The sequence below is a fragment of the Lutzomyia longipalpis genome, chromosome 1, assembly GCF_024334085.1.
Source record: "Lutzomyia longipalpis isolate SR_M1_2022 chromosome 1, ASM2433408v1".
NCBI classification, from domain to species: Eukaryota; Metazoa; Arthropoda; class Insecta; order Diptera; family Psychodidae; genus Lutzomyia; species Lutzomyia longipalpis.
Window position 1 is genome coordinate 36,541,632 of NC_074707.1, and position 13,267 is coordinate 36,554,898.

Genomic DNA, 13,267 nt, shown 5'->3' on the forward strand with positions numbered 1-13,267 from the left:
AAGCAGCTTTTTGAGATGTTTTTCATCAAAATAATCTTATATTGGTTTATTACTTATTAATAGACATAATAGAAAAGATTTATTAGCTTAAGGTATTAAATTAAGGTGGAGATGAAAAACGATGGCACCTTCAGGTGTGATTGATTGTTAACACGTTTGAGGAAACTGCAAAAATAAACACTTTATATTACTTATTTATATGATCAACCATTTGGAATTATGTTGAAATATTAAATATCAACTAATAAATAAAATAATAAATTATTATGATGTTGAACAAAGGGGCACGTCTTTGAATTTTTGCTCACAAAAACTACTTTGCTCATCAAATTCTTGAGAATTTTTTGACAAAGAATGGCACGTCTTAAATAAATTTTAATTAGAAGAAAAATGATTCTTTGATTTTTTATTAAAAGACTATTAGTAATCGAAAAAGAGCTCGTAAAAATTAACGTTAAAAATTGCAAATTTGATTGATAAATAAAATTATTCTGATTTCTGAATGATTTAAGAAACTAAGCTTCTAGCTGGAAAAATTCTTTCGTATCCTGGACGTATTTTATGGAAAACCAATCACTTAAATCAAAACTATATTTTACAAGAATTATTTTCTCTGTATGTATGCTTACCAAAGACTTCGTTAAAAAAAAAAGCAATCTTATTAGCGTGCCTAAAATGAGTTTTGAGGGTTTTGAGCAACACAGCAATTTAACGTGCTTAAAAATAAGAATATCAATGACATGAGATGAGAGGTCTTTTGTAATTTGTGTACAAGTTAATTATGGTAATTTCATGAATACTCCATTTGCTCCATTTAAGAAAAAAAACCACGTAAAATGTATCTCAAATAATTCTCTGCCAGTTCGTTTTATTTCATTCATATTCAGAAAATTTCTTGGTGTGTTTCGTGTTTTTTTTTTGCCAGTGCACGTCTCACTTTAGGCTCCGATGGCTCTTTAGCAATTTATCTGTAAAATGAGATTTTATTTTTCACTCCTTAAAATTTTTTTAGCTGTGCCTCCACCAAAATCCAATTGCTTTGGGTGAGAGCTAAATGGAGGTGATCATCAATTACCGTAGAGACTCGTGGTGAGGCCTTGGGAGTTGGTCTTCCTATTGACAGTGAGATACGTGATTTGGGTGCCATTGTCGAAGATGCGTCTCTTGAGTTTCCGCAACAGAGGTTGCCCCGTGACAAAACTATGACTGAAGACGCCCTCAAGCTCACAGAGAAATCGCGTTTCTTTCTCCAACCGAATCTCCTGGCTGATCTCATGTAGCAACTTTATGTCGTTTACGGCAATACCTTCCGGGGTGATGGTGGTAAAAAAAGCATAAGAAATATGATTTGTTGGTACAACTCACGCCATGTTTATTTGCAATATGGAAAGTAAAGTGCATTCTCATGCAGAAGACAGTCTGCAATGTGCACAAGAATCCGCGAAAGAGAGACTCTTAAGTTGCGCTCGTGCTCGGAATTGAATTGATATCGTAACGTTTTTTTTTGTTTTACTTTTGCCCCTTCGAGCAACATAGTTTCGTCTCTTCAGCAGCATCACGACACTCTTTAATAAATTGTAAATACATTCAAAAAGATCAAACTGAGTGAATGCAGAATCCATAACTTTCAAATATTGCGAGATTTTTATAGTGAGTTAGTAGCAAAAAATATGTCATTGCGGCTACATAATGAAAATATCTTTGGTGATTGAAGGTGGTTTTTGTGCTTAAAGAATCACGCAGAGTCGCAAACATTTCCATTAAATTATATCACTAACTCTGTAGAGCAGTGTTAATTTTATCAAGTTTCTTAATAGGAAGATTTTTTTTTGATTTCTTCTAACTCAACACTGTGTAATTGCTTAATTAGTCAGAGACTAATATTTTCTAACCAGCAGTTATTTGGAATTTATTTTCAAGATAATTTTATAGATTACAGCTGGGTTGGGTTTGGATTAGTTAACACGATGAAGAGATTTTTATTTAGCAATTATTTTAAATGAGCTTTAAATTAAGAAAAAATTAACCCAGTTTTGTACCCATTTAGTACATTCGAATTTACTTTGTTGACTAAAGGGCTAAAAAAAATAGCATAAAAAGTTCTTATTTTCATTAAAGTCAAATGGATTCGATTAGAGTAAAAGTTATAGATTTTTTTCCTAAACAAAAAAAATTATTAGAAAATTCCAAATAATAAACCTTAAATACTTGTTAAATAAACTCAAAGAAAATTTCTTTTTTTTTTTTTTTAAATATTTAACACAACTATGAACCTATAAACGATTTCAATCAAATTGTGCTGAATTTTTTCTCTAAGCTAGAGTAAATGGTATAAATTTAAACTATTTATTTTTCTTTTATTTTTTTTGTAATATTAACGTAATCAAGATTTTCTTAGGGTTTTTGGAAAGATTCTTTGAATGCTGAGAATAATCGTCAAATTGGGCCTATATTGAAATATTTACGAATATTCTTGAAATATTTCGAATTTTAGCAACTTTCGGCTTTGCATTCTTTATGTATTTTTACCCCTTACTTAGAGCTAATAAATTATTATGATCATTTTTATTCCTTGACCAAAAATACAAATTCTTGAAAAAAAGGTCTTTATGACCACAGAGCATAGGAATTTGTCTCAATAATGCTCTCAAGATCCCCTCAAACGATATTATATTGGATGTATTGGACTAATTGCGATTTATAGTGAGAGGAGGCTCGATTTGTGCGCAGAGCTCATTTGAATGAGTGAGCTTTAGCCACGAACGGAATCAAGGTCCGCGATGATCTCCATCCGCGGAGATTGCAAAACTGCACGAAGCAGCTGCGTCTTTTGCTAACACACAGGCACAACAATTCTAATGGCCAATTGATGGGACACCGAAATGCCTCGCGTCATTAATTACATTGAAACTGGTTCACTTGTTGACGATGCGAAAGTCACATTTCGGCGAGGAGGAGATTTATTAGATGGATAAATGTAGCGCGACCAATATTTGTGGAGGTCATGTTGCAGCTCTCACAGCACACATAGTGAGTCCTCTAAAATTGAGTCTATTTCGATGGAGGCTGTGGAAGATGATGATGATGAAAAAAAGTGCTTAGCATCTCTCAAGATGGAACTTGCTAATTGGCATCTCTCGCCATGCATATAACCAAATGCTAAATATCTCGTCAATTAAGGGGAGCAAAAGATGGAAAAATATGGAGGTAAAATGTCGCGCGAGCGGTGAGAGTGAGAAATTTTATGTAATAATATTCCCGAAGCAAAGTAAACTCACCTTGAGTTAGGTTCATCAAAATGATGGAGCATGAAATGATGAAAATCAGAAATATAAGTCGTGACGTACCGATGATGAAATACTGGAACAGTGAGTGAATTTACTTAAGTGATTGAGTGCATTTTGAGAGACTCCACCGCGATCGAGCTGTTCATTTTTCATGCATCTCTTGGCAAATATTTTGCAGAATTTTATAAAATCATCCTCACTCAAATACTCCCCATATAATAAAATTTACCGCGCACAGGGATCCCCAAGTGAATGCCTTATAGCCTCGTGGTGATTAAGTAAGAGTTCGAGGAAGCCACGGTGTGCACACGCTGAAAAATTTAAAACCCCACAAGAAATTCCTTTTGCAAGAAGGGCAATAGTACAAGCAGATTCATCATCTTTCCAAACGATCTCAATGAAATTTTGCCGATCTTTCTGAGGAAATCGATATCAATATTCTTCTGCAATAACTTCCCATTTCGTGAGATTCAGCTTTTTTTTTTACCTTCTTGCCAACAACCTCACACAGAATTCCATTGCATTTCGAGGGGCTCAATAACATTCATTATGTTGTTATAGCTAAATTGAGGAAGATGACTTCGAAAAGTGAATGGGTATTTGTTTGGACGTTGAAATTGAAGTAAATCTCTTTCAAAAGATTTTTTTCACTAGAGCGGCATCTCATCTAAAAGATGGCTTTAGTCTTAGGAAGGTCACATTGTTTTATACATAATATACATAATATTTTGTTTAGAAAATTAACGTTAATTGTTTGATGCAATACCTTTTGCCCTTATTGTGCAAAAGTTATTTGTCAGTGAAGAAGAACAGTCTCTTTTGCAATGTTGACCACTAAATAAATTTTTTGAAAGGTCTTTAAAGATTTCATTTTAAGTTGAAGCTTTAGAATAAACTGTATGACACGAACAGATTAGATTAAATTAAAAAGAATGTTAGAATAAGTCAGAAAAATTAGCTTCGTGAAATTTAGAATTAAAATCCTTGAGGGCTTTTGCTTGAAACCCCTCGAAATTGATCTTTAGGAAAGATATTTGGCTTTAGATGCTGTCTCTCCCATTTCTTTTCGCAATTTTCAAACTTAACTCGACCTTTCGAAATGCGATCGTGATTTCTCCGCGGTAAATCCTCGCGCGAGATAAAAGAGATGCGACGTGAAAAATGAACAGCATCATTTGAGCAAAATCGACGGAATCACATTATGTTCTTGAGAAAAGGTGGAAGTGTAATCAAATTCGCCCAGCATCATGACGATTGTCCGCATTGTAGCTTGCGTGGGATCACTGAAGAATTGCGAGTGTGGAAACATCAGTAGGAAGCTGAGGGCGAAGCCAATTATGAGGAAGACAAAGGAGATCATGACCTGCAAAGAAATGATTTTTTTTGTGTTCAACAAGAGAGCTTTTCCTTCATGTCTAGCGATCCGCCTTACTTTCAAGAAGTTCCTGAGCACCGTGGTGAACATGAGACTGTAGCACCCAAGACGCGGGAACCTCCCAACGAGCAGCATGAGATTCACCCACGCAGGGAGGATCACGGAGCTCATCATGTGGAAGATCCATCGGTGATCGGGCCCAAAGAAATCCTCCCTCGAGGCGTACCTAATTACCAAACCGCACGTTACAATGGCCAGGGGGGCTGTGATGAGGTTCAGCATCACTTCAAATTCCCAAATCAACTTTGCGAGTGGGATGGAAGTCGCCTGCAAAGAAAATATTCATATTATGTTTGATTGTGCAATCGGGCACGCAATCGCATTAATTGCCACATCCAATGAGATTTTTCCTCATTCCGCTCAACACACTCTGGCGGGATGAAGAAGAGTGGCTCTATCGGTGATATTTTGCCGGCAGACACACCGAGTAATTCAACTCTGCATTTGACCTTTATTTTCTGCATCTTCTACCACCATTTCATGGAAGGTGTCAACGTGAGGTTTCTTCTTCAATGCACATAACATGCACTTTCACTCTATCACGTCCTCACATGCTGTGAAATTTACATGCTTTAAGGGAGACTTTTATTTATTTTTTTTTTCAAAATAGTATTTTTAAAATTTATTTGAAAGGTCACTTTGTTTGGGAAAATTATTGAAAAATTATTTAGAATTTTTTGGCTATAATTATTCTTATAAAAAAGAACATTTTTTGAGAAAATCTTGAAGTGCACGTGAAATTATTTTTAACGGTTTAATTTTTGAGAGAGGATGTTGCTAAAATTCTAACTGAAAAATGAGACAAAATGTAAAATTTTTTAAATTTTTTTTTCAGGTTAAATAAAAACAAATTAAAGAAATAATTTTAAAAAAATTAGAATAAAAAATAAGTTTTCCATTCAGTCTCTCTTTATATTTTATATATATTAAAAGTTTGATGAAGACCTTAAATAAATTCGAAAGTTTTGCGACACAAGTAATATAACATTCTACTTTTTTTTAATCGAAAAGTATAATAGTTTCATAAAAATTTAGTTGCAAAATTTATCTTCTAACATTTCAAACCCTAACTAATTTTATAACAACAAAAAGAATCTAAAAAAAGAATTTCTTTAAGAAAATTTTCAAAAAATCAGTTGTGTAGGCGTCCAATGAAATCGTCAAGTTGATTAAATTGATTAACCCTCCTTGACACCAAATGCAACATCTCAAGTCTCAAACACTTCAAATAAAATACCTCAGAAGCCCTCTTGTTCCCTCTCACCTGGATATGCTGTTATATACCTGAATGATGGCGTGTAGGAGTAGAAGAATGGCCAGAAAGATCGAAATCGCATTGAGTATTTTCACTTGAAGCATCGTGTGGTTGAAATGTCGCTGAAAATCATCACTCAGTTGAGGTAATTGGGTAAAATTCCTCCGGAGAGTGTCATTGTGAAATTCCTTGTGGGACGACTTTGTGGCCAAGATCGCACCACTTGAGATTGTTAGCACGAAAGACAGGTGAAGGAGGACTAGGAGGAAGAAGAAGGTACGGTAGTGCTTCCACTTGCACGTGAGAAAGGACACAATTAGTGGGTGTTTTAGCAGTTCGTACTCATCACTGGGAATGTCACTCGTGGAGTTCACGATGGCCTCCAGCACGCTCATTTCCCGGCAACAATTTGGGGTGAGAATGGAGAAATCTATAATACGAAATAAGGAAATGATGGTGGGAAAATGATTTAGAGATCGATATCTGCGGAGATGATTAAATAAGCATTTATATAGATAGGATGCTACATAGATCTGACCTAAAGTGAACTCAAAGTCATTCTCCTTCTCGCGAACATGAATTCTCTCAGTGAGGACATGAGTGAGAAATTGGCGAGAATCACTAAAATGGGCCATGATTAATTGGAAGACAGATTCCTTTTCGGTATGCCTCATGTTGGTGGCATCAATTTCTGTGAAATGTTTCTTCCATTAGAGGCAAGCATAATGTGCAATATGTGGCTATTTGCTCACAAGACCCATGCCGTACCCATTGACATTTTACCGAGATCGCCGCCGAGGTCCAGAAGATGCCTCATTATCTCCTTGGAATTGCAAATTGCAGCCCAGTGACACAGACTCTGGCCAATTAGATGTCCATCCACATCAGAAGCTCCTCCGGGGGGTCGCCCAATCACTATAATTTTGTTTATGAATTTTGCGCAAGCACCACTTGAATGGACAACTCGGTGGAACTGTGAGATAAAGAATTTTTTTTATCAATCCTCGTTTATGGTGATTGCCAAGCGCTGCCAAAAGATGCCAAAAGACCTTAGCAAAATCTTTCTCAAGTGTTGCCACCCACAATTCCCCATACACAGCACATTCGTCTTCACTTAATTTATTCAAATGCTGAGGATTTTCTTCGACAAATTCAAAGAATTCCATTTTTCGCGTGTCTTTACTCGTAAAGAAGTTAACTAGCAATAAGCAAAACGCTCGAATTAAATGATAAAGAGTGAGTATTTTACGTTTAATAAATTGATAATGAATTTGTGGTTTTGTAAAGAAAGGAAACAAATTGTGGTTGGTCAAAAAATTAGATAAAATAATTATTTGTGGTAGCACCTCTTGAGATAGCAGTCTTTGTAAAAAAAATACTTTTCACTAATTTTTGAAATGCCTTTTAAATCAGAAATTAAACTAGAGCATAAACATAATATTGATGTTTTAAGAAAATAATTTTTTGGATGCATTAATCTGAAACTTATTTGTACCTACGTTTTTATAATAATAACTATTCAAAAGTATTGAAGGGCTGAATGTTCTTGAAAAATTTCCCATCTCTATAAAATTAGAAAATCTTGCACATTTTATTACAAAAATCTACTCCATAATTTTATTTTACCTTTTAGTCCATAAATTACCTTGACAACCTAGTGACCTTAGAGCACAAACACTTTAAGCTCAGTGGCAGCACCCAAGAACCTCTATCAAATAAACAATCTTCCACTGAAATACCAAATTCTACATTTTCTCAGGTAAACTTCTTTGCCAATCTATGCGATAAATTTGTCACTTTCAAATGTTAATTACAGACTAAAGATCCTCACAGAAGATTTTCCAAATCCATGCTATGGAATGTTATTGCCTTATGTAGAGAATTTATCTCAATGTGCGCAAAGCATACCAGGCAAGCAATTACATTTGATTGTAATTGCTACAGCATAAAGCGAAGATGTCCTAGAAAGAGGTCATATTGAAGCACCTTTTTGGACAAAAATATACGTAATTAATTCACCAATATAATCGGTTAGTTTATGGTTGCTGAAGGAAATCAAGAATCACGTATCAATTGTATTGCGTCTGAAGACATGTTGTGAAGTAAAAAAAAGTTAATTTAATTAATCAATCGGCAGCAAAATCTCAAGATGCGCGTCTGATAAATGATCAATTGCTCACGCAAGATGGCTTTTCTGGCAGTGACATTTAGCCTTCTTGAGTAATGGGATTCTATTGGATGCGATAAAAATATGCGAAAAGCTCGTGGAGCTTTTCAAGATCGCGCCGAGAGTGAATAAATTGCGATTCGGCATGAAGAGGTGGGGAAGGAGGGCTGAGTGAGATGGCATGTTGAGAATAGCATAAGCAGCAAGCATAGTGTACCTATGTACATATAATTGGAAGGGAGAGATACTTTGGATGGCTTTGCAAACGTTGCATCTTGCACACTATATGGTCGAGGTTTTATGTGAAGAAAAGGTGTTGCAATCGATGAAGTCGTCGTCGTTAAATCCGTTCTAATCGCTTTTGAGATGTCAAATTATTCATTAGTGGCGATATTAAAACACAAACGCGAACACGATGCACTCGAAATGGATCGTGAGAATACGTTTCAAACTATGCTGCGCTCCATCGCCAGACGCATTTCATGCTGAGATTTATTTCCAGCTGAGTTTTTATGTGGAAGCCACACTCGGGAAGCCCAGGAGGTTAAACCAGCATTTCCAATGTCCATTCAAGGGGTGGATCAGTGGCTTTATTTTCATACACTAAAGAGCTTCAACATGAAAATCCGCCCCGAGGATTGGCGATATTTAATAAATCCCGATCAATAGAGCTTTTATGCAAAAATTATGTATGCATCCAGTGAATGTCTTCGCTATGGTGCTTCCTCACGATTGGAAGACGATTAGCTGGTGTAATAGCTGCAAATGTTAAAATTGCATTCAAGTCACTTTAATATATATAAGAACAATGCCAGTGCTGAAATTTACATATAATGCCCGAGATTTTATCGAATTAAGACAAAAGCCTGAGTGTGTGCGATTCACAGATCGCGCTCATATATGCGCAGAAAATTCCCTCACGGAGTGAGATGGAGAATGGCGTTTTTCCAAAGCTTATAACCCAAAGTGAATGAAATTATTACAAAGATTTTACACGAAAAGCGTATACAAGACGTCTCTTTCCAGCTAAAACGACCTGCTTTTATGTGACGACACCGCGCGTATGACTGGCTCATTTCAAACAATATATTGAAATTCATATTCGCGAGCACACGATAAATTGGAGCTGCACTTTAAGGTACGCTGACGTGCGATAGATTGTGTGCGATTTCTGAGGTCGCCAAGAAACGCTGTGGGAAATATTTGAAATTTACGCGAAATAATTGAGCGATGAAGAGATTGATTTATTGACTGTCTAAAGAGAAAAGGAGACCTCCTCCTATTCTTTTGGCTCTGCCGGTATATAATTAAATTTTAGTGCGTAAAAGGAATGGTTTGCTTAAGATTTAGCTTAGGGATGACCTAAATTTATTATAAAAATTAGCATAAAATTGTTAGAAAAAATATGTAGAAAGCTTTATCTAAAGCGGAGGCGTCAAGTAGTTACGGGACGTCGTCTTTTGATACCTCCAGATAAGATAATTTATAAGATTTGAGATAGAATTCAAGAATTAATTAGAGAATTAACGAAGAAAATTGAATTTTAATACTTCCACGTTATTTCAGCAAGTGGAGACGCCTGGTAATACTAGGCGTCTCCTTTCGTACTTGCTAACCCTTTGAATGATTAAAAATAATTATCAAGCATGTTTTTTTTTACAAATACTAATAAAAAATTCTATTGCCTTTAACAATTATTTTTAAATAAAAAAAATCTGACTTACTGAAAAGAAAATTGAAATTTTCAACGAATATTTATGCAAGATAAAACCTCATGTTGAAAGAGTTTTACTTTTATGCATTTTTTCTTGCTCTTGTGTATTTCTTTTTAAAACATAACAATTAATAAAATTGCACTTTTTCCCCCTTTCAAATGTCCCTCCACCTTATGCAATGTGATGCAAGACTTTTTGTGCGAATTAAAATGCAGAAAGTTCATTTTTATGGCGCGAGAGTGGAAATAAAACACAAAACTTTTATTGCAATCGCATTTTGAGAAGGAAGTTTGATCACCAAGAGATAGGGCTTTAGCCTATTTTGAAATTCTCTTGACAAACTTCCTTAAAAAAAATAAACAGGTGCAAATCCCGAAAGCTTCAGAAAATATTCTGCAATAGGGTCTAATGTTCTTTTCATATAACAAAAGGAATATTGCAAAATTGTATAAATGTAAAAGTCTTCTCGGTGAGGCCTTTCGTCGATCTTCATTATGCAAATTGCCATCAATTGTGTTGGGGCGGACAATGCAGAGCAAATTCTTATGTCTTTGCGCGTCTTCGCCTTAATGAATTCTTATTCATTTTGCACCTGGGAGGGTTTCCTTGAATACCCGCAAATGGTAAATGATGATTAAATGCAAACTTTCTCATCAAATTCCATCGAGGCAAAAAGACTTACGATCGCTCGGGTGATTTAGCACATTGATTCCTGGCATTATGATTGTATGGTGGTAGGTGAGGTGCACAAAAAAATGTAATTCATCTTCCACCCAGTATGACAGTGATGTTTATATAATTTAAATACCTACATGCAAATCGTGTGTGAGATTTTTGTGGGAAAAAGATTTTAATATCGCAGATGGAGGCGAGATTTTTCAAAAAAATAAACACAAGGTGATTCTTCTGATGGTTCCTTAAACATTTCAGGGGATATTCAGTGCAAAAATTGTCGTACCTTTGCTTGATTCTGAGATATTTAAATTTTTAATTTTTTCTAACACGAATTAGGATTAAATGAGCATAAGAAGATATTTTATTGTACTTTAAAAATTGCAACCTAGAGATCACAACATAATTTTCTTATGAGAAATGGAGTCAAATATCTTTTACTTCATAATTTCTCAATATTTCCGTTAATATCCTTTCCTTTGTTCCTTTAAGCATTTTATAAACTCCTTTAATTTTCGCAATGTGCATCTCTTCCGCAAATGACCAACCCCTTTGCCAAAATGCACGAAAAATGTGTCTTGTTTGCTGTATGTTCTCTTCTCTTGTTTTTATATGCAAATAAGCTTATTTGGTGAAAAATAAAGTGTTCAAATGGTCTTACAAATTGAATAATTAGGCAGCAACCTCTCATCACTCGTGGCTTATCTATCAAAATAATATGCAAATGATGCCCCAATTAAAGGAGAATATGTATATCGCGTTTGTTAATCAAATTCCCACTTTAAAATGGCAATAGAACATATTTTCTTCTTTTTTTTTTTCATTTTAAAAATAGCAAAAGGTAATTGCTTGGAGGATGAGTTACGTTCGCGATCTTTGTTCTATACCCTTCTTTATTGCCACTATATTCATTTTAATGGGAAATTGTATGATAATCTAGAGTTAACATCCGCGTGCTAGATATTCTTGCCAGCAAGTTGCGAGCAAGGACAAGAGAGTCACTTCCATCCAAATGAAAAGATCAATTAAAGCACATAATGTGAATGTCAGGCAGTTCACACCGCCAGCAGAGTGGGATGAAGATGGGGATCGCGGGCATTCTCATTGGAACAGCCAATGTAGCCAAATGTAAGTGAGAGTCGTAGTTAGAGAAATTCACACCTCACCAAGAGAGGTACGCGATGTTGATCACTATCGATGGTGAGGACACGATGTTTCACTTCATCATTTTGTGCTTCCAGCGAGAAGATGAACACACTGCCACACCTGGTCCTCCGGGTACAACTCATCCTCGCGTAGATCTCTTTGCGCGATCCACCAAAGCACTGAAATGTTATCTAACATTACCTACAGTATTTCGAAAGCAATATGTGTGTTTATGTTGGATGTATTTTTTGTGTAAGATCGAAAATTGTACAAAAAGGCACGAGAGAAGATCTGTTATAAAAGAAAATTATCATCGCACGCGTCTTCCGCTATGGAATTCCACATAAGAACTTTCGACTTTTGTACAATAAAGTCTCACGATAAATTGTTGGTTATTTCCAATCGATTGGCGGCGAAATGAGGGGTTTAAATGACAAAATGCCACAGAAATTTAATAGGTCTACGAGAGAGAATAAAGAGCTTTTAGCTATGAAATGTAGGAAATCAGTTCTCTAATGGTGTTGATGCATCAAAGTTTATGCTTTTGAAATAGCCAAATTTATTTTAAATTGTTAATTTAAAGTAAATAATTTTTAAGAAACTTTTAATCTTAAGATTCTATTCAAGGAGTAAAAATGAGAAGAATTTTAACAAAAAATCAGGACTTTTCGTGAATATTTTAATTCGTTTTAGTTTTTCATAAACTTTTTCTTTAAGATTCTAATGATTTCATTTTAGTTTTGAGAAATCAAATCAAGCTTCTTTTGATCTTCATCAGGCTCTTGAAATAAAACAAAAAGGCTTAAGAAAATTAAAAATTTTAAAAATCTATCGCAATAATAATTAAATGCGATCTTGTGAAAGTTTTTTTTTCTAAATTCTTCTGTTTTTAAATTTCTCAAGTCGAACGAAATCTCTGAATTCCTTTTTGTAAGTAATAAAAAAAATTTTTTCTAAATTAAAAATTAAAAAATAAATAAAGTCTGGAACGATTTTTCTATGACTTCTTATTTTTTGTTCTGTTAATTTAAATCTATTTTTAAAAATATTATTGCACTTTAAATCATAACGTTCTTGAATAACTTTTCAAAAAATAAATCGGTTTATCAAATGCAAAATCTTTGATGGGTATGAGGATGAGTTTGCCGAAGAATTCCAACATTCTTCTTTGCAAATCTCATTGTTTCACTTGACATTTTTGTCATAAACCGCATAAAAGATATTGAATTACAATCCCACTTGAGGTGCGCCATGGAATAATTTTAATCACGTTGAGCATCACTTTTTGCGCGAATCTTTTATGCTACGAAAGGGAGAGACCCGGTGCGCTGTTGTGAGTGAAGGAATGTTAATTCATGATGGCATTATCTAACGCATTGAAGTCTCTTTGATGAGGTTGTCTCGAATGGTACAAAAAGAATTGCGCTGGGGTTCAAAATGTCAACAATTTTGAACCATCGTGCGCTCTTTTGCATAGTGGGTCAAGCGTCAGACATAGATATTTGACCAGCTTGTTTCGGGTGAGAGTGATGGGCCAGCAGCGGTGGGAATTAAAAATCAATTAGTGACGGTTGGAGTGTTGAAAGAAAA

General features: G+C 34.9%; 1 protein-coding gene across 1 annotated transcript; it reads right to left on the reverse strand.

Moving 5' to 3' along the window:
• Positions 1–839: 839 nt before the first annotated feature.
• On the reverse strand, positions 840–7,704 carry LOC129787085 (transient receptor potential channel pyrexia-like). The gene is made up of 9 exons (XM_055822392.1): positions 7,623–7,704; positions 6,746–6,950; positions 6,516–6,668; positions 6,007–6,407; positions 4,720–4,989; positions 4,486–4,650; positions 3,279–3,360; positions 1,076–1,306; positions 840–968 (listed from the first exon to the last, which is right to left on the reverse strand). Exons 2-9 carry the CDS (start codon positions 6,792–6,794, stop codon positions 934–936), a joined length of 1,386 nt encoding a protein of 461 aa, XP_055678367.1. The 5' UTR covers positions 6,795–6,950; positions 7,623–7,704; the 3' UTR covers positions 840–933.
• Positions 7,705–13,267: the final 5,563 nt, after the last annotated feature.

Bases quoted from the DNA above. Each gene is read 5' to 3' on its own strand.
- LOC129787085 (XM_055822392.1), bottom strand. From the start codon at position 6,794: ATGAGGCATCTTCTGGACCTCGGCGGCGATCTCGGTAAAATGTCAATG. The intron at 4,651-4,719 runs GTAAGGCGGATC...ATTTCTTTGCAG, and splicing joins TGCTCAGGAACTTCTTGAAA to GTCATGATCTCCTTTGTCTT. The intron at 1,307-3,278 runs GTGAGTTTACTT...TCACCCCGGAAG, and splicing joins TTTGATGAACCTAACTCAAG to GTATTGCCGTAAACGACATA.